We start from the raw sequence: 22,221 nt of genomic DNA on the forward strand, positions 1-22,221 counted from the left end.
GTGCGTATGTATGTGTGTCATTGTGTGTGCAGACTTAAGATGAATAGGGAGATAAGCCCCTGAGATTAAAATGTATGGTAGAAAGGGGTTTCTCCTGGGCTGTCATTGTGTATGTGTGTTAGGGGCAGCCCTGTGAAATAGGTCAGGGGCCCAGGCCGTCTGCTGTCGAGAGCTGCGGAGCCGGTTCTGTCAAGGTGTCAGAAAAGTGATGTTTCTGTACTCTAAAGCTGTAAAGTGAACTCAATCTCAGTGCAAACACACACAGTAACAAGGTACTGATGGACAAGACAGACGCGACTGTCGGCTGAAGAGACTCAGATGTGTAGCATTAACCTGTCAAGATTCCAGTTAATGCATTGAACTAATTGTCACCTATAGGATGGGAATTCTGGATTTGCAATAACTCTTTGATTAATATGAATCAAAGCTCTTCCTCTCATTTTACATTTCAATCAAATATGTCAAGGACGGAGTGTAAGTGCTCTTAAGTAAGCCACTTCACCTTGGGGAACCTCAAGAGTGCTGTAAATCTCACTACCTCCCTTCTCTTCCCAGATTTACACAGTCCCAGACAACTGGGGTGCTCTTTGCCCTAAAAATATGGTGAGTCAAGACTTACCACATCAGGCTTGATGTCAATGACATGCAGTGTTATTGGTTCGCACATGTCTTGTCACTGACGTCAGGCCTGGTGTGGTGTGTGTTGCACTCCATAATTAAACATGCACAAGTGCATATGATATTTGAGAGCTACGGGTGATTTAGTTTGTAGACCAGTTTTGAAAATGTGTGAAAAATGTATGGAAAAATTACAAATTTAAATAAAAAAATTAAAATAAGAGCAAAATGTTGGTTTCTCAATGAACAAAGGAGTCTGCTGTTTAAGATATATAGAATTAACCAATAAAATATTGTCATAAATTGATTTATTATTATTATTATTATCATGTCTGAATTTACAGTAGAAAAAAAATTTCGAAAAAAAATACTATTCTGATTTCTCCACTATATCGCACCAATCAATGTGCATTTCTGCGCATTAATTCGTCCGCTGATGTTTAATTTACTTTGGACCCCCGGAGAGTGAGAGAGCAAAAGCAAGAATGTGTGCGTGGAGGCATTGGAGGGGGCCGCGCCTCTGAGCCAATCAGCGGAGAGTATCGCTCATGTCATTTCAGCGCAGTGAACACACAGGCTCTTTAACTGACTGCAGACTGCGTGTTTACTCATCGCAACTGGGATTCAAACTCGCTTTCTCCGTCTCCACTATGCTGACCCATTGGTTCGCGCTGTTTGGATACTGAACAGCTCCACGTCCTCTACAGATATCGCTGGTTTACTTTCTGTCTTCTGGACTCGAGCAAATGACACAATTTGAGAATATTTTCTAACAGCAACGGAAATAAATCAACTCATTTCGTCCCGTGAGTATGTTTGAGCATTACTGCATGTCCTAAAATAGGCTGCTTTGTTTTGTTTTAAGAAATATAGGGTCGTAAAATGTCTAGTAATTCTAGTATTGTGATGTGCAAAAGCACGGGGGAATCAGAATCAGTCTTTTCCAGCTGCGTAGGCATGAATTAAATATAGCCTTCCATAATGGAAAGCAAAGAAAGTGCGTGAAGTTTCAGTTTAGATTACTATTATTTTTATTTTTTTTTGGGGGGGGGGGGGGGGTATTCATATTGCTTTTTTATGTTTTAAAAGCATTTATAACTAAATTATGCAAGGACCCCGGAATGTCAACTGGTCTAACCATTAAGTAAAAAGTAGCTTAGTAAACTACATACAACCAAAATAACATTTCTTTAGAAAATAACAATGACACTGAGACACAATTACGGTGTATCTAAAGTGGTCCACCCTGTTTTATGTTTTTCTTTTCACAAGCAAACAAATAGGCTTTCTGAATATTGGTTACACTACACTGACTTTGGTTTGCCAGACGAACTTAATATTGTAAAAACATAAATGATTCTCATATAGCCTATAAAATGACTAATAATAAAAATAAAATGTCAACAGACATTACAAAATCTCCGGTTAACCCGCTTTGACATTTTACTTAAAGATCCGCAATTCCATTTATAGTTTAAAATTTAGAAATCCGTTTAAAGTTTAGAAATCCAAATACATTTTAAAGTATTTAATTGAATTACTTGACTAAAAGAAGAATCAGGACGTAACTGCATGTTTGTGAAAAAGAACTCTATGTGTGTAACTCACTGATCTATATTATAGATCAGATAGATTATAGTATAGATCTATATTATAGATCAGTGGTGTAACATCGCTTAAACTATAGAAACACCGCGCTTTACCTGCCTAACAATAGTGCATAAATCGCACGGTGTTACAGCATTATGGATGTCTGCTGTGAAGCCCTGCGGGTCTCCAGATGTGTCTGTACACACACACTCAGCTGCTCCTTGTCACTCAGGTCACAAACCGGAATTAAGTGTCTCTCTTTCCTGTCAATCAGGGTGCAGTTTGGTCTCCTGACATTAAGCTCATTTTCTGATCCATGACCCAAAGACTCACCTTTTCCGTAATAAAAAGAAAAGAATGCTGTTAGTTGTTAAGTACTAGCCGTTGGGGACCATTTCCATATAAGGCGAAAGAGACGCTTACCTGATCGGTTCTCTGTGAAACATTTGGGTAGACTCGGATTAGCCCGATTGGCGCACATTGTCTTACTATATCTTTCGTGAGAGTAATATTCTGATTAAAAATATATATACTTTAAACCGCGTAATGTACATCTGTTTCTTATTTTTGAGCCAGTACTTTGTGAATTAGGTGTTGGTGTCCTCTAGCGGTTGCTCTGCTAGTGAAGATTTGGCCTGACGATGTCTTCGTGTCAGTTGCTCAGCAACAGATATGAAAAATACGTCAGAACAACCGTTAACTTACATAAACTTAATACATTATCTATCAATTTCATAAATCTATTCAACTTCAAAATTACATTTTATCCCGTATTTACAGGAAATTTTAACCCCCAAAATGGTGTCATCATTCACTCAGCCTCATGTTGGCTAGCGTTAGTTAGAATGAGAGCATTGCATCAACAAAAGTGAGTGACTAAAGTTAATTTTGTAACAAAATTTGAGGTGATCTACATCTCCTTTAAGCAATGCTTGGTATTTTAAGACACTCCATGTGGGAGTGAATGACAAACCAGTTAACTAGACCCCTGGGGCTTCTCAGGTGACTTAAGTGGAAGTGGCAGATTTCCTAATTTCCAAATGCACTGAACAGAGATCTGAGATTACGTAAAGACTTGGTTAATAAATGAGCCATTACGACCACATGTGAAGCTTGGTTTCAGCTGACTGTACTAGAGAGTGATGTATTGTATCCTCTTGGCTTACTTAAATATCTCAGCTGTGTTTTTTTCAATTGGGTTATGCAACTTGCTATGGAAAATAAATCAGAATTGTAATGTAAAGTCATAATTTAGACAGTGAGTAGATATGTGAATTTTTGTATGATGGGAAACTCTTGAACAAATTTGCCCATCTTGACATTTTTATGCTTTTTTTAGTTTGGGTTGGTTAAGCTATCTGTATTTGGAATTTATGATAGATAAATTTGTCTAGTATGTGAAACAGAGGGATATTTGTGTGAGAACGAGTCTGTGTGTGTTCGTGTAGCTACAAGACAGAAAGGACAGAAAGAGTGATTCTAACTCCAGATCTTGGCTGACAGAATATGCTATGAGGAGTGCTTGTATATATGTATCTGTGTTGATTTACTAGTGGCGGGCAGAGGAGGTTCACAGTGGCCCGTTTATGCTGAGAGGCCTATGCAAATCACCCCACACCTCAAACGCATTTGGTAGCTTTCTGTCTGCCCGGCCTGTGAATGTTGCCAAGTATGGAGAGGGGGCCAGAAACAAGCTGCTCTGTCTAGTTGTGCTGAAAGAGTCAAGAGTCAGATTCTGATACAGGCCAGCTGACATTTAAACTAGCAACTGCTTCAGACCACTTCATAGACAACAAATATTTCCTCAGATAGCAACCAGAACAACATTGACAGTAAAGACATTTATAATGTTACAAAAGATATATATATATATATATCAAATACATGCCGTTCTTTTGAACTTTCTATTCATCAAAGAATCCTGAAAAAATGCATCGCAGTTTCAACAAAAACATTAAGCAGCACAATTTTCAATATTGATCGTCAGAAATGTTTCTTGAGAACAAAATTATCATATTAGAATGATTTCTGTGAAGGATCCTGTAACACTGAAGGCTGCTGAAGAATTCGGCTTTGCCATCATAGTAGTACATATCTATAACATATTTCAAAATCCTGTTGAAATCTAAGGAAAATTTTATTAAAAGCGAGCACAGAAGACAGAGAAAATGGAAATAAGCCGTCATGACTGACAGCTTGTAGGTCGATGCACTTGTCTGGCTCGATGTGGAAGATGCATGAGTTGTTTCTAATTACTCGGTGCCTGAAAAATAAAATGCAAATTTCTGGCCTTAGCTCACTTACTAAACCAAATCATATTCATGGACGTTGTGGAACAGCGGGTCGATATTAAAACACATCATATTCCACAATCTGAGTTGAAGGAACACATAAGGGAGACAAATATTGAGTTATGAGTATGAGGTAAGAAATAGTCGATTTTTTGCAAAGCCAAGGGATCAGAGCCATTTTTTCCCTTTTTTTTCTTTCTTGTTTAAATTTTTGTAAATGCAAGTGAGAACAAGTTGATTTGGCACCGCAGTAATTACCCACAACTGGCAGTATCAGAGCAGTAGATTAAAGGCAGGTAATGATTTGGCTCAGTCAGACAGACGGCTGCCGGCAGCTGCCTTATAATCAGAGTGAGGATGAGACAAGGTAAACATGTGCGGCAGAGGCTCAGCAGCCGGCCGCTTCTGACAGCGTGGAGATAAGGGCTTCTCAACTGTGATCGTGCAGTCTTCCTGACAGCTGAAAGGTGGCATGCTGCTTGAATTATTATATCACGGCTGTTTGGAATGAAAAAAGGAGCACAGATCAATGTTTCTGCTGTTATGATAACTGATTGGCATTGAGATTAAATATATATTTGCATTGCAAATGTAACTTGTTTTATAAAAGCAGGTGTGATATTTCAGAGACAGATTTCTTTGCTTGTGCGCAAATGGATTTCCCGCTACCTATGCTATGTGAATGTTGTCACATTACCAGGCCTTAAAAAGTCAATGCTTTTTGCAGTTGCAAATTCAATCAGAATGTCCCTATTGAAGTCCATGCAATCATTTGATGGTCAAATATTCTGTCAGTCATAGTGGCCTGGTGGTTAATACATGTGCTCAAACACATGAAGCCATGGTGCTTATATGAGCGATGTGAACTCAGATTGACTCTGCAACATTACCCATTCATGTCAATATTATAATGTGTTGTCCATCTCTCAAGTGGCACCTAAAATAAGAGTACTATTAAAGAAAATGTAGTCTGAACAATCATGCATTATATTCTAGGGCTTCTGGCACTATATAATAGATTTCTGTTTGGAAAAGATCACAGTTTAAGTCTGTATTCAATTAATATCTGGCCAGCTCTCAAATCTAAACAATTTAAGTATGTGCATATTTATATTTGATCACAAAATATTTCAATAATATTTCAAAATATTGATTTTTGAATAAAACATTCTTTTAATACAGTATATAAAAAATGAGAAATGCATTTATAATAGTATAAATAACGTCACAATGTTGGACATTTTTTGTAACTGCTTGAAAATGTCAGCTACTCATAATTATATTACCACTCTAAACCAAGTAGATAACATTCAGCCTAAGTGTATTTATTATTATATTTTAAAAATATATATTGTTATGCTCAGGTCTAAAATGTTTTTTTTTTTTTTTTGCACAAAGTAGTTATTTGTGAGTACAATAGGCATTTAAAAAAAATCGTTATGCAATATTTTGAAGCAATTATTAGCAATTAGAAAAATTAATGTCATTTCATTGGTCTAAAGGTGTGAGAACTCAGTGCAAAAACTTTATAATAGTAAAATTATTTTAACATCAAAAAACATTTCACCTTTAAGATACAGTAATGGCTTCTTCCGCATAGCGTGGGATGGAAGACATGCTTATAAATTTGCTGTGGTTTACTAATGAATGCTCGGGGCTTTCCAGCACACTGCAACTAAACAGAGATTTTATTGTGCGCTTGTTTGGCTGGTAAAGGTATGGGGGTTTAACAGCTAGCATTAATAACAAGTTGTAAAGAATCATCCTGTGTGTTAATATGAATGAACTCCCGGAAACCAGACCATTTTGCTTTTCTAAAAAGAAAAACGTCAGGACGAGATTCATTATCTATATGCGTTCAGCTGTGAAATGCAACATGCAAACGCTTGTTTTGGAGTCTCATCCTTTCTGCTTCTATGCTTTTCATGCCATGAAGCTGCTGAAATTCACACTGTATATATGTGTGCATCCATACAGTTTACTGTAGAAAACCAGAAAGTCTCAGAAGGTCCCTGACATCTGTTCAGGGACAAACAGCTTTACCTTTCAATAATACCTGTTGCTCCTCAGAGAGACTCGATGAGGATGATTATACGTTACTTTTCCCATGACCCAATTCTTTCATGCCTAACGAGATGAAACAGATTTATTTAAACACATCTCACAAAATGTCATAAACATAATGATAATATACAGACCAAATTATGATATCAGTATTGCAGCACCAAAGATGCGCAGTATCACTTTCCAATGCACACAAAATGATTACGCTAAAGAGGAAGTAAAGCTTCAGCCCAGGTTTAAAGAACTTTTGTCAGAGGGGCCCCTGACACAGACAGGCATTATGTGAGGATTACTATATCATCCTATGGTGATGAATTACATATCATCACCGCGACACCAAAGAAGCACTATTCCAACAGGTATAAATAGCCTCACAGTGAAAGTAAAGTACAGTCTTTTTTTTTTTTTTTTGTCAAAAAGTAGGGATGGTGATTAGCACCAGGCTTGTCATGTTACCATCTTATGAATGATGTGAAACAGGCTGGATTGTATAACACCCTATGTGTGTTTAAACCCAAACAATCAACCTGCCCTGGGGATCTAGTGTCATTACTGTTGCATACTCCCTGGCTTGCATTTCCCTGCTGAGAGAGGAGTAATTACCCTCCAACTGGGGATGATGCAAGATAACATTCACAGTTGCACGATTTATCATCAGAATGACTGAAGTCTGTGTTTGGCACTCTCTGAACGGTGTGTAGGTGGCCTCCAGATCGCTTTACTAAACCTTGACCATTTGACCAAAAATAGCTATGCTAACTTAAGCATACTTGGCTTCATTTGGGATTTTAGAACCACAAATGCCATTTCACATTTAAAGTCACAACTACATGGAAGCAGTGACTGATCTTTTTCCGTATTGTGATAAATATCACGAGTTAAACAGCTTAGCAAAAAAACAAAAAAAGGCTTCCATGCTGCTATTAAAATATGATTGGTACTTTTACATGTAAAGCAGTACTATGCCTGAGTGGATTATTTATGTAACATTTTATAACACAGCAACGCTATTGCTTATGTGAAAGGTGTCTGTTTGACAGCCTTTTCTGTGTATTAAACATGACACTTAGCCAAAAGATTGAGTAACTAAACTAATCATTTAAAGCTCATTAACAACAGTTGTTTACTTAGAGCTTTCCTATCACCAGACTAGCCGCTAGCTTTACTTTGCCGCGTTTGTTACTGCCACATGAGTGTAAACTGCCATTAGACGGTGAGGTTCGTCAACTACATTAAGTCAATAATCTCTTCATCAGCACCTGGTTAAACTGCATGCCAGGATCCGGAGCCAGGAAAAACTAACTAATGAACTAGCAAAACATATCAGGCTCATTGCTTCAACATGTTGCAGTGTATCCTCGCTAATAAAAACAAATCGCATGGACTTGTACCTCTCCTTGTTATTCCTGTCTGTTGCGCTTCCTCTGTGTGTCGACCTGGGAGTGAAATCTCCTTAATAATCACAGTCAGCAGCATTAGGAGCAGATGTTCGGTGTTCGTTTGGTATGAGGCAAATGATTGTAATTAGGAGATGTAGAGGTAAGGGCCTGATGCTCTCAGTGGAGTTTGAGGAGGGTTGTTGTTGGGCTGGGTGGTCTTCAGCTCTCTAAATGAGGCCCTCAAGAAATTTTTTAGACCACCAGACTTTAAATTTTGCTCTTATTGTGAGTAACGAATGCACACATGTACAACATATATGCTTAAACATGAAAAATAGCTGGCTGTCTGACAAATGGCCTGGTGGACACTGTATTTGTACCTTCTCTCTTCAAGTTTTGATCATCCAATATGGGTCATATTTCAACCCACACTTAATCAAATAAAAGAAATAAACAAAGGAAATAAATTATCATAAGTTATTATAATTGTAAAGAAAATACTAATTGATCATAAAACTACTTAAAAATAAATTCTTATTAGCATAATATGAAAAAATTCAGTAAATTTGTTGTGCTTAAAAGTAATAAATAAAAAAATAAAAAAGTAGTTGTTTATAATATAACAGTAATAATAATAGTAATTATTATTATTTATATAATATACTTATTATTATTATTATTAATAGCATGCCATGTTGCATTACAGCAACTGTGAACTACAAATAGTGTGGGGGGAAATTGTGTTTTTGGAAAAATTGGAATTACAATTTTTAAAACAAGAAAATGTTGTATTTATTTATTGTAATTGTTCATAATATATGAAATTATGTCACAAGACAAAAAAGGTCCTAAAAACAGGCTTTTAAAAAAAATATTTAATTATTGAAAATATTGTCTTGTAAACTCTCAGAAAAAAAAGGTACAAAAGCTGTCACTGGGGCAGTACAGTACAGTACAGTAAAATGTACATATTTTACATATTGTGCATATAAGGAAATTGAAAGTACATATTAGTACCTAAAGTGTACATATTTAAACCTTTTTGACAACTTTTGTGTGTGCGTATATATATATATATTTATATATATATTTATTTTAATTTTATTTTTTCCTGAGAGCGTACAACTTTAAAATACATTATCTTTTGGTGTGAAATAAGACCTGGTCATTATTGCAGCAAACAATACAAAAAATGAAAACTGTTGGTTTTGTGCATGTCTTTTATCTCACTGTTAAACTTTTGAAAGTATATATCCTCTGCGGGTAAGCCCACCTGTGTCTAGAGAGGTTAGCGTGACCTCTCTTTTTTTTTAAAAAGTGGAATGTATCAGTTAACAATATCAAATTAGGCAGGCAGGAGAGGGCATGGGGGCCAGTATTAAAACAGGGACCATTATGAACGAAATGCATGCACAAACACAGCTGGATCCCTGCACGCACCGCATATATTATCATTACTATAATCATCTCCACATTATACCATATACTTTTATAATACGGTCACATCGAAATGCAATTACAGTATTTTAAAGTCTTAATTACAGTATTTTACTGTCAACACAGGTTCAGGTCAGGTTTCCAAACTGAATGGGGATATTCATGCATCCACACGAGGACTAAATACAAATATCTTTTTAACCCACAGGACTAGTTCTTTTCAGTCTTGTGTGATTTATATAATTTGTGTGGCAATGGTATTGAATAATGTGGTTTTTACAGTACTGTGGCATAAGAACTATCAATTGAGGTTTATGTAACACAATACACCATAAATCCCCATGGGATTAATATAGGAAGATGGACCTTTTTCAGGGACCTTTATGTACTTGCTGGCTGTTTGAGACAGTGGCTAATGTCCAAAGGATTTAAATTAGCTTGTGTGAAAACCTTTAAAAAAAGCTCTTTATCTCACAACGTGTCTCTACACAGTACAGTGTGTCGGTAATGCTGGGTACTCTGACCTTTCCACTTGCAAACTATTCAGGAACATGACTGTTTCCTTTTTATTAGGCTTTACAACCCTGTGAAGGTGTCTTGCAAACATTCACTGGCAGGCTATAAAGTTTTGGCACATGTAAGTTTACCCTTTTCTTTTATGACCTGATATCTCACACTAACTTGTGTCTTTTTACTCTTCCGTGAGTCTGAATATTAACACAACAGTGAGAAAAGCCCTTGCTAAAGCATTGATAATGGATATGATGTCTTGACTGGCAGGAATGGGTGAAACTTTCATCAGGCTTCAACGTTTGTAAGGCAGTTTCCAGGTGTGAATAGTCAATTAAATTCAAATTCAGACTTCAGTAGCGAGTTCAGTTGTGGACTGAACGTGAATGAACTGATAATGGGTATGAATAAGGACTTTTGCAGTAAAAGCTTGGTGAATTGCACTGTATGGAAAATGGAGGGATGACCATTTGAGTTCTCAGTAAACTTGACTGTTTAGTTTGTGCATTTGAACTATGGATGTTTAGAATTAAGTTTGTGAGAATAGCAGTAGTTTTTACTTGGGAATATCTAGGAACATTCTGACTAATTGTGTAAATTGTAAGGAAATTATTTGAACTTCCATTACGGGTAGTTTTTTTTTTTGTTGAGACTATTACAAATGCAACCATTTTTTGTCCAAGAAAATGAAATAAATGTATAATGTTAATTTAATGTAAACAGAAATGTATAAAAGTAGTTAGTAGGTGTTCATCCCACTGCTAAATTATCCAGTTGGCAGAAGCATCCGCTTGATCTTTATGTCATTATTTCTCACATTTCTGTATGTCATACTGCAATTACATTACAAAAATACTCAGCCAGGGAAAATATGTCAGAGCGAGTCTGTGTCAATTCACAGTTATGCCCTGAAAGACTATTCGATGCATCATCGCTTCCTCCTCCGTAATCCTCAGTGTTACTCAAATCAGAACGACTGATCTAAAGAAAAAGTATTTGAGAGACCGTCTGCGGCTGTCAGGTGAGACAGACTGTGATGTGTTGTTCTGACAGTGTGAATTAAAACACATACGGTGTGACACATCACAATTCGGTCGTTATCAAATCAATAGTGCAATCAGCATCCTGCAGAGGCTCTGATAAAAATGGCTTAGCCTGAATGTAGAGAAAAGAAGCAATGCTGAAATCTGAAAAAAAAACCTAGCTAGGCATCCAACACTTTATTTTGACATAAACATGACCGTATTTGCTTACAAATGTTGGTTAAGCTGTAATTGGAGCAGCTGTGTGTGACCAATTGTGCCTTGATCCATTAGTTTGATGCCTTGTCATTAACACGGGAAGGAAAGAGCAAATCTAAATACTTAGAGAGATGAGCGGAGGGAGCAGGGTGTGCGCGGGGGTCAGGGGTCACTCAAAAAAGCGTCATTAATTAAGTAGCACTGACATGTGAATGCAGTAGGGCAGCATCCATTCTTAAACACTTGTCAATTGGCGTGGCAATGAGGTGAAATATGCGTTATCGCTTATAATGGCTCGCCTGAGGAAGGTCGGCCCATTTTACAATGGGAAGAGGAGGATGTGAACCTTAGGTGTTTTGCACGTAGTTTCCCTTTACTATAAGTTAGTGCAGCAGTAACTGTGCAGGGTTAAGTGGTAATATGCTGCAACTTAAGCTTTCCATTGAAGCCGGAAGGGTTGTGAACCTACTCCAGGAAATGATGGGAACAAGGCCTGTTAACTGTGGTTTCTTTGTCTCTATCTAGATAAACATTCACAATAAGATGTAATTTCTCTAGAAGAATAAGGTTATTCTTTCTCATTGCTTCTCTTGGTTTCATATTTCTCTTATTAAGAATCACCGTGGCATTTTCTGCCATTTTGATGGTGTTCCTGATAAACATCTTAAGAAGAGAAAGGGGTTTCTGACAAAGGTCATCCTGATGGTTAAGTGGTTCTTCACAGCTTCTGCCAAAAACCGAAGAGAAATCCATGTTGGTATGCTTGTACTGTTGTTGCTATCTTATCTCGCTGTCTAAAATGACCTCTCAGTTCTGGAAGATGCTTGAGTTCTTCACAGTGACTTTAACTAGGATGATTTGGCAATTGTCCAGTCTAGCCGTTTCACACAGGCTTAATGTGGCATTTCGAATGGATCGTGATGAAGTAGCTATGACCAAACAGAGATGAATGTGAGGAGGGTCCAGCCTTTGTATTTGGTGAGTGTAATGACAAAACCAGCATATCTGTCATTAAATACTTGCAAATGCACTCTGAACTTATTAAAAAGATAAGATCAAATATAACCCTAAAACTAATTATGCTTTTTCTACCAATATTTTTAAAACTTCCTGAGAGCATATGCCTTCTCGGGGGTTTTTCCTTTGTGAGATTCCAGAACTGGAACGGAATCAACACAGTAAGGTCCTTGTATCCGACTGAAGTGTGGAGGTGAGAGATGGCCATTGGGACCATCGTCACTGTCAACAAACAGAGTTCAGTCTGAAGGAATGGAGAGGAGGGGGATATTGAGTGTATGGAAATGCCTCAGAACGTGTGCGAAGCGATCTCAAGTCAGGTTGCGAACCCACCCGTATGACCATTGTTCTTTGATAAAAAACAAATGACTCTGATGAGCCGGTTCTTTTAGTGAATCAGTAACATACAGTACAACCAGTGTAGTCTTATTCCTTAGAGAACGACAGAATGAATATAAAGTATTGCAACAGCGGTTTACTTCAAATGTACTGAAAGGTTACATAATTCATTATTCCAATCCCATATCTGACTCTGTGAGGTTAACACATATTTCCTGAGCGCTCTCTGTTCTTCCTTGACATGATAAATGTAGCTGAAAAAACAGGAAATCTTGGCCATTGGTGGAAGAAAACAAGCCCTTGATGCAACTTATGCAACACTCAATGGAGTATGAACTCTTCCAGGATGTACTTGACTTTGAATGTTTAGGAACAAAACAAATGGCTCTGTGGATTGAAGAGGTTTTGCCGTGGGATGTGGACCACTCTCTTACAGCAGGAATTTGGATGAAGGTTGTTTTAGGATGGGGGTGTATTTCAGATTAAAGGGTAGGGGGAAGGCTTGAATGTGAAGGGGGCTGGCCCAGAGGGGTCTGACTACAAGACGACACGCTACTGGGCACACACATTGATGCAATCATTTCAACGTGTTCACAAACACAGGAAACAACTGCATTCTCACTGACTATCCAAGCTACAAACCGTCAGTGGAATTTAGACCGAATTTACCTGGTATCCTTGTGGACATGCTTGCTAGTCTCTTCCTCCATAACTTTCGCTAATTGGAGGCTTTTCATGAATGCTATAAGATGCATTACACACAGGTAAGATGCTTCTCCAAATGCAATCAAGTCTAAACTAGTCTTATACTGTAAATATGAAATTCTAGACTATACTGTCAGACTGATAAGTATTTGATGACAGATAGAAACAGTAGTTGAAATAACATGTTATGGCCATATGAAGTTTTGGCATTACGGAGCTGAGATGAGAAGTGGTCACAAAACAAGAAATGGACAACATTTACACTTGGATTATCTCAGATATCATTTACACCTGAGGTTGAGATAAATTGTTTGTACAATCTTGAGATCTAATCATTCAAATCACATTTGGAAATAGTTGAAAAAAAATGTAACTAATTTTATTATGCTTTTATGAAGTGCTTCAGGTTTTATTCAGCTCAATCCTTGGTCTTAATCAACTCAGTCTTTGGTCTCTATATGCATTGAGACGAAAGATTGCTTGGCCACACTGTTGCATGCAGCATGTCAAACTCACTTAGCTTACTTGACACTTTACATTAGAGAAACTTTAATATCCTAGGCTTGACAGAGGGGCACTGTGAAGCCCAGGCGTGTTGGATCTCAGCCTCAGGTGGAATGATTATAATCCGAGCCTCAGTTAATCCACACACCAGTCTGTGTTTATTTCAGAAGTGTTTCATATTTGACACAGTAACTCCCGGCCAGCGCTGAACGCACACTTTCCTGTCTGAGGTGCCAGTCAGATTAGTTGCATACATCTGGAGCATGTTTACATTTCTCTGCTGTTGCGCCTTTTTTTAAAACGACCTCTCTTCAATGTTGCTTTACTCCTACGTATGTTCCTTTGAAAACAGGGCAGGGTAGATCCGTTCTGTTTTTGTTTTTGCCACAAAGCCACACATTGTGTCGGTGCCAGAGAGTGACAAGGTGTAATGTGAGTGCTTGTGTATGTTGGCCCTGGGAGCCACAGCAGGTATTTCCTACTCTCGAAGACATTTTTTTAAAGAAAGTTGGCAGAGAAAATACCAAAGCCTTTAGATTTATATCTATGTAATTCAAACAGGATTTTGAAAAGATCTGATAAATTTAGAGAGCCCCAAATTAATTCAGGAATCTTTCTAAGGCATTCGTACTGATTTAAAATCCTAGTCTGCCACTTTTTCTCATTGCTTGGTTCTGAGGACTGGATGTGGGGTTGACCATTCATTGTCATTCAGGTGTGGTAATTGCTGAGAAGTTACTGGGCACTCATGTGAGAAATGAGTTCGCATTTGACCGGGGTCATAGAAGGTGAGCTGTATTGTGATTGAGGCAATCCAAATTTACATTTTCCATTAAGAGAACAAGGAAAATGTTATCTGCCCCAAGATATCCCTACCTATTGATGCCTCTTTGTATTGCAAATCTATTATCTTTGCTTCTCTGAGTAGTTAAAATACTGGGAATAACAGATAACTCATAACAGTCGTAGGACTTTCTCTGTGACTCCGGGGCAAGCTGAGAGGGGGCTTGTGAAGCTCCAGCTTCAACCCAAACTAGGGTGTTCACTCACTATATCGGGCTCATTTGCAATTCAAAACACTTGAAGTAGGAGTGTTCTTTTCAACACCTTGGGACCAAAGGCATTTTATCTGACAGAAAGTACTCTGAAGTGCTTAAGCATCAAGATAAAGAAGGCCTGGAGAAAAGAGTCACGAGTATTTAATCCTGCTTCGTGTACACATTGACATCTTATCTGCAAGCTTGAGGCTTGGCCTGAAAGGCAAGACTCTGCTGACATTTCAAAGCACAACTTCCCTTCGTTTTACATATCTGTCAATTCTCAAAGCTCGGACAGATAAAGGAAACCACAGCACTGGGAGTTGCTCTCCATCTCAATTTTAAGATGTTTTGAGAACATTCTTCCCTTAAGGATAATGCATATTTCACAAAACAGATGCAGCTCTAAACTTTGGGTATCAAACTTTAAAATTGAAATATCTCTCTCTCTTTTTTTACAGTGGCGCCATCTGATGAGTCTTGAGACTACATCAGGGATCTGGCCCATTACTCGGGCACCGGACATGGACTCGAGAGGAGCCAAAGTGGCAGTAGGATTTCAGAGGAGCTCAACCTCTGATGATGACTCTGGATGCGCTCTGGAGGAGTACACATGGGTTCCTCCTGGACTACGACCTGACCAGGTAAACCTTAAGCCTCAAATCTCTTTATATGCATAGATTTCCCACCAAAGTCCAAAAATTCAGGCAGAAACTGTTTTACCCTTTCTGAATCCACAATTTTTTAGACAATTCAAGCCAGATGAAAGCAGCTGATTTAAAGCATTCCATTTTTTTCTGGTTTTACTTCAAGTCTGATTCTCAGCCAACATAGATTTGTGATATAAAACAAGCTAGTCAAGCTTTTTGAAGTTTGTTGGCTGCCTTCACACTTGCCTAAGAGATTTTCAAGAGGGTCTGAGTTTCTGAACGTGAGTTTTAGGTAATGCATGCATTGCTGGCATCTCATCTACCCTGACACACAGCTGCACATGACCTTGCACGGAGGCCAACAGCTCTTAATCAATGTACACTCCGACGTGGGCAAAGTCTGGCAAGCTTTCTGAGTGGAGACTGGACCCTCTCAACCTTGACATTGAGCACACATGCAACCTATATCTGACTGACAGGGTGTTGATGGGCAGCACAAAGACAGCTCAAAGTAAAGCAGAAAACTTTTAAAGGGCAGAACAACTAGTAAAGAACTACAGAGACAGGAAAATTAGGGAGGGAAAATATTTACATGTTGAAAAGTCAAAAAGTTTTCTTAGAAACAAATACCATCGTGTGGAACGAGAATTAGCTTTGAATACTCCCTGCAGTGTACAAACTGTTGCAGGCATTTTATGTCCCCACTGAGATGCGTCTCAGCAAGTGAAGTCATTAATGGCAAATTACTGCTATACACTGGCAGGAAAATTAATATAATTTTTGTTTTAAAATATATGAAATGACTTGTTACACTTTTTAGATGGTATGCCGATTAATCAAAGATGTTTGCTAGAATTTGACTGTCTGGTAAATATCTCCCAAATCCATAGTTCAATAAAAAAACACTTTTCAATAAGTTTAAATTTATGCACAATAAACATTTATGAAAATGTTAACCACATTTATTAATTTATGTTAAACGTCAATTCATAAATAATTATATTCAATAATCTATTTTAAGTCAGCTATTGAATTCGAGAAGTACAAATTACCTATTGAATTAGATTAAGTTATCAGAGAACCTTATTTAAAAAAATATTACCACTGTCAAAGCTGGTATCCCTTAGTGCATTGGCTTAAACTGCTGGAATTGTACTTGTGTGGTTCAAGCGCTAGTCCCAACAAAACAGCTATTTAGAAAACCTGCTTTCTTGCCCTGCTGTGTGCAGAAAGCAAACAGAACCAAGACTGTCTAGGGGCTAGTTGGCACTTTCCTGAAACAAGGCAATACACAAACACACATGCAGAACCAACGGGGGTGGAGGTTGGTCTAGAGTGAAAGAGGGACTGGAGTGAAGCTGAATGTGTTTTTTTAACCCCCACCTTCTCCTCGTTTTTCAAAACGTGGAGTGGGAGGCCTGACATCCTCATGAAAGCTCTTCTCTCAGTTCTGTAAAATGCACTGCAATCAGCTTTGAAAGAGGAAGAAACTGTAACTTGAAGGCAAAAACATAATTCCTGAGATTTAGAGAGAATTTAGGGCAATTTGTATGACAGCTCTTGATCTCGAATCCCACTCACATTCCCAACCCCACTGCTACAGAAATAACAGTCTGCCTTGATCTGGACAGTAACACTTAAACACAAGGAACATTCCAGCAGGCATCTATCTTTGTGTCTTTAATGGCATACCGCCCCATAAATATTCTTCAGGGTCGCCACTGACAGACACTGCTGTTTAAATGCTTTGTCCCGGTCACTGATATACCCACTTCCCCCTTGTTGGGGTAGACAATTGGGAGAAGCCTGAATGACAGGTTGAACGATGTAGCACCGATTGAGGCTGGTGTCTCATTTCAGCTTTCAGCTGTTGAAAGCAAACCCTAATCCTCTCACTCTGTTTGCCTTCTTTCCCCACAAGGTTCAGTTCTACTTTTCGTGCCTGCCAGAGGAGAAGGTGCCATATGTCAACAGCCCAGGAGAGAAACACAGGATCAGACAACTACTCTATCAGCTGCCACCACATGACAATGAGGTACGAAGAAAAAACTAACAATGAAAGTGACTAAGATGACTGCTGGAATACACAACGGTTTTACTAGAGGACTTTAAGATCGTGTAGATAGAAGTGCGTACAAATCCCTCTTGGGTTTGCATACAAAGATATGTAGTACTATCTCAATGGTGTATCTTTATCCTTTTCTCTAGCAGCAATAAAAAGTCCCTATGTGATTTTTATGGTGCTTGCTGTAAGTCCTTGTACTGTGTACTTTAGCAAATTCCTGGCATAACTTTGGGTTACAGATCTAAAAGGCTCTTCGCGTGTGGCATTAACATTGCAAATCTTTTTTTTACATTTGCTTCACAGATCCGATACTGCCAGTCCCTCAGTGATGAGGAGAGACGAGAACTCCACATGTTCAGCATTCAGAGGAAGAAAGAGGCACTTGGAAGGGGAACACCAAAACTGCTTCCCAGAGCCCTGCAGCACGTTTGCGAGCATGTATGCATAAACGTTCCTGGTATTTTTCCCACCATCTGTAAAAAATTTAACTTGCAAATATCATAATTAAATTAAATTAAAAATGTTATACTCATTCAACTGCTACACTTGAAGGAAGATATATAGTTCTTCCTGTGACCATTAATTCTGGCCGTATCAAATCTACTTAAAATGAAAATGCAGTTTCTGCTTCATGCTACATTCACTTGGAAACTGTGTTGACTTGTCATGGCAAATCAGACAACTTGGAATCAGGCAAATGGTCCAATTATGGCCTAAAGACAACCAAAGCACAGAGAAAAATCATGAAAGTATTCCAACACACAATATTTGGCTGAAGACCATCTCCTTCAGGGACTGGAGTTAGCACATGAGAGCCAGTTCAGAGGGTTGTTTCCCATTGAGAAGACTTATAAACACAAACCAAAAAAGTCTAGCATCATAATACCTCTGAAAAACAGATGTAACCCATCCACAAATTGCCACACAAGACACCGCAGAGCAGTGCTAATCTCGGGTCTCTGGTTTCCGTTGCCGAAGAACATTTGCGGGACATTCAACACCCCTTGTTTCCAAGGCCAACGGCCATGTAGTAATAATGGGAAGCAGCTGTGAAATGAATACTTTGGCAAAAGTACTTCTAAAAAGACCATGATCATGCATTTGATCATGCTCAGTTGGCCTTTAGAAGACTATTCCAACAGATACCAGGGTCTATTTTTAATTTAAACTTAATGTCTTTGTTCCAAAGAAGAATGAAGATTAAAGCCAAGTAAATTGTAGGATGACTTTGTATGACCAGAGCAGCCATACACCCAGCCTTTAATTCTAATAAAATCTTTTTTTAAATTACAGTGTAAAGACAGCATTAAGGGTGGAGACATGGCAGTGTTTGCTTCACGAGCGGGCCCCGGTCCTTGCTGGCACCCAGCATGCTTTACTTGCTCCACCTGTCAAGAGCTTCTGGTAGATCTCATCTATTTCTACCACAATGGCAAAATCTACTGCGGTAGACATCACGCAGAGCTTCTGAAGCCTCGGTGTTCAGCTTGTGATGAGGTGAGGATATATATATAATCTTCTAAAGGACTGATATACAAAGAAACTAAATGTACATAGCCAATACAAATTTCTAATTGTATGTCTCTTCATAGATCATCTTTGCTGACGAGTGCACTGAAGCTGAAGGTCAACACTGGCACATGAAACACTTCTCTTGCTTTGAGTGCGAGACTATTCTAGGAGGACAGAGGTACATCATGAAGGATCGGCGTCCCTTCTGCTGTGGATGCTTCGAGTCACTATATGCAGAGTACTGTGAGGCCTGTGGGGAAAATATTGGTGAGTTATCTTTGGAACAATTAAAAATTGTATGGCAGGGATGACTATTACTGCTTTAGCTTTAGCTCCAACCTGGTCCAGCATAACTGCTAGAAGATATTGAGTAATCCTGAATACCGTAAATGGCTGATTAATTAGGCTTAAAGGGAATCTCTACAGCAGTGATCCTCAAATCTGGCTCGCGGGATCCACTTTCCTGCCAAGTTTAGTTCCAACCCTAATCAAAGGGTTAGAGCTAAACTCTGCAGGGAAGTGGATCTCGTGAGCCAGATTTAAGGATCACTTGCTTTACAGGAAGGTGGCCCTCCAGGAGCAGGACTGGCCAACTGTGTTACCTGTATGACTATCTGGTTGAAAAAGTACAGCATTTCTTACATGTTGATTTCCCTTTATTCAGGAGTCGACCATGCCCAAATGACATATGAGGGTGTACACTGGCATGCTACTGACAAATGCTTCTGTTGTGCCCAATGCAAAACATCCCTGCTGGGCTGCCCCTTCCTTCCAAAAGAGGGCCGGATCTACTGCTCCAAGGACTGTAGCATAGGTGAGGACGTCCATGCTTCTGACTCTTCAGACTCTGCTTTTCAGTCTGCAAGATCACGGGAATCTCGACGTAGCATACGAATGGGCAAGAGTAGTCGCCCTACAGAGCAGTGCCAGCAGACAAAACTATATTCAGCAACAGATTACAGGACCTCCAGTCTCTGTGGTGACAACACAGAGACCGTGTGTCATCAACTGGAGAGAATCAACTTTGCAGAGGACAACTACTGGAGAGAGCATGACGAGCAGGAAGGCCCTGAGGACAGTGTGGAAGATTGGGCTGAGCATGAAGACTACATGACTCAGCTGCTAATGAAATTTGGAGACCGTGGTGTCATTCACACAGAGGACACCAGGCCAGCCGAGCCATGGATGATGAAAGACTCTGAGACCAACAGGACCAAACCAGAAATGAAGATCCACAGCCATAATTTGGCAAGTAAGAAGCACCACACAGAAATGTATTGGGCTCAGTCTCAGGATGGACTTGGAGACTCTGCCTATGGTAGTCACCCTGGTCCGGCTAGTGCTAGAAAGATTCAAGAGCTGGAGATGGATCAGGGAGCAGTACCTAGATTCTGGTCTGAGCCCAGGCAATGGTATGAAGACTCACTGGAGTGCATTGCAAGTGAATTCCAGAAGGCAGAGCTCAACACTGGAGATTCAATGGACTCTCTAGCTCTCTCAAATATTACAGGTAGGAATGTCATTTTAAACATCTTTCACAGTCTTGCTCCTTCTTAAATTAATCTTAATGACTCATAACATGTCTTCCATTTCTCAGGAGCTTCGGTGGATGCAGACAGCAAGGACAGACAGACCATCTACTCCCTCCAAAACATGAAAGACCAAGAGAGAGAGTTGGATGAGTGTGATAACATTAGTAACATGGGCACACTAAACTCCTCAATGCTCCACAGAAGTGCTAATTCCCTGAGGAGTTTAACCTCTGAGCTGGATCATGAGGAGACACTGAGGCAAGGAGAGAGAGAAGACGAGGAAGAAGAGGACAGAATTCCACCTTATTTTGGAGAGGAACTACCCTCTGCACTGCATCTTCCAGTGCTGAGAAGGACCAAGTCTCAGTCTCAGCCCCAATCCAGACCTCAGCAAGTGAAGTTCTCTGACGAGGTTATGGATAAAGGATATTATGGCGGACTAGACTTGAGGCAACCACCCATGAGTGAGAGGACTCACAGACGGACCTATCACATGGAGGAGGAGCCACAGAGACGTCCTGCTAACAGACATCACAAACGCAGACAGGGCCGGAAAACACGTTCAGAAAATGCCTTGCACCTGCCTTCCAAACATCAGGGTAAATTGCATGTTGTGCCTCAGATAATCAGCTCAAGCATACCAGAGCCCAGAAACGGTATTCTTTTAAATCACTCATCACACAGTCAGCACTCTTATCATCAAAGCCCATCAGACTTTGCTCAGCAGGGCATGGTCCGAATGGACCACTTCCAAAACTTTTGTGACGGTGATGATGACGAATCGTGTTCAACATGCTCCTCTTCATCTTCAGAGTCTGAGGAGGAGGGATTCTTTCTTGGTCAGCCAATTCCCAAACCCCGATCTCAAAGTTTTCATTATTACACAGATGACTATCCGACTCGTGTCACTGCTTTAACACCTCCTTTCAGTTCACGGACCAAACTGAAAAAGAAAGGTCATAAGGGCAAGAACTGCATCATTTCTTAGACTTTAGACTGAAAGCCTGCAACTGCTGCAGCGGGAACATACACACGCGTGATTCTAAAGAAGCTGGAAAACTATTTTCTTGAGATTTAAGTTTTCTTTATAAGTACGGAGTGTCAGTTGTGTTGCTGTTGGTCTGAACAAGGAAAGTTAACATAATATTTTCTTGTACATTGTATAGCAAAACCATTATTCCCAAAAAAGCGAAATTTCTTGAGTAGCATGTAGACTAAATAGTTATTTAATAGTGCAAACAATGTATATTTGTTAAATTAAGATTGGAATACTGATATTTTTATATCCAAATATGTTAAATGATTAATTACCACGATTCCTGGCCTCAGATGGAGTTATAATTATTGATCAACAAAATTGAGGTTTGCCATTTTATTGGCCAGGGGTTTGCAAATGCAAAATATATATATGCACTATTCATATGCTTAATGGCCTCGTTATATTATTCTGCAGGTGTAATAACTGCACCTTTAAACATTTTTCTGTCTACAATATGCTTATGCGCTTAAACAGTTTTGGAGGAATCTTCTCTCTATTATGTACATTTCACCACAGGTAACATACTATCCCTTTTTAACATTAAGATGTCAATAAAATAATTCAAGAGCAATATAATAAATTCCACTGCACTTTGATTTTTCAAATTTGCTGCTTGAGGAAACTAAAAAATATGATTCCTAAACATAGCAACTTTATTTAATTACAAACATGAAATCACAAAAGGGTTTTA

The 22,221-nt window shown here is 39.0% G+C and overlaps 1 protein-coding gene across 2 annotated transcripts; it reads left to right on the forward strand.

The window, feature by feature from the left end:
• The first annotated feature begins 1,195 nt into the window (after window positions 1-1,195).
• On the forward strand, window positions 1,196-22,110 carry prickle1b (prickle homolog 1b). 2 transcript variants are annotated; one of them, XM_052554116.1, is made up of 8 exons: window positions 1,196-1,424; window positions 15,194-15,376; window positions 17,304-17,417; window positions 17,751-17,885; window positions 18,741-18,944; window positions 19,040-19,226; window positions 19,624-20,469; window positions 20,557-22,110. In XM_052554116.1, the coding sequence occupies exons 2-8, from the start codon at window positions 15,206-15,208 to the stop codon at window positions 21,477-21,479; spliced, it is 2,580 nt and encodes an 859-aa protein (XP_052410076.1). In that variant the 5' UTR covers window positions 1,196-1,424; window positions 15,194-15,205; the 3' UTR covers window positions 21,480-22,110. The 2 variants fall into 2 exon arrangements, with proteins under 2 accessions (XP_052410076.1, XP_052410075.1); XM_052554115.1 differs by lacking the exon at window positions 1,196-1,424 and adding an exon at window positions 13,023-13,250.
• The last annotated feature ends 111 nt before the right edge of the window (window positions 22,111-22,221 follow it).

Source organism: Carassius gibelio, chromosome B4 (assembly GCF_023724105.1).
Source record: "Carassius gibelio isolate Cgi1373 ecotype wild population from Czech Republic chromosome B4, carGib1.2-hapl.c, whole genome shotgun sequence".
NCBI lineage: Eukaryota > Metazoa > Chordata > Actinopteri > Cypriniformes > Cyprinidae > Carassius > Carassius gibelio.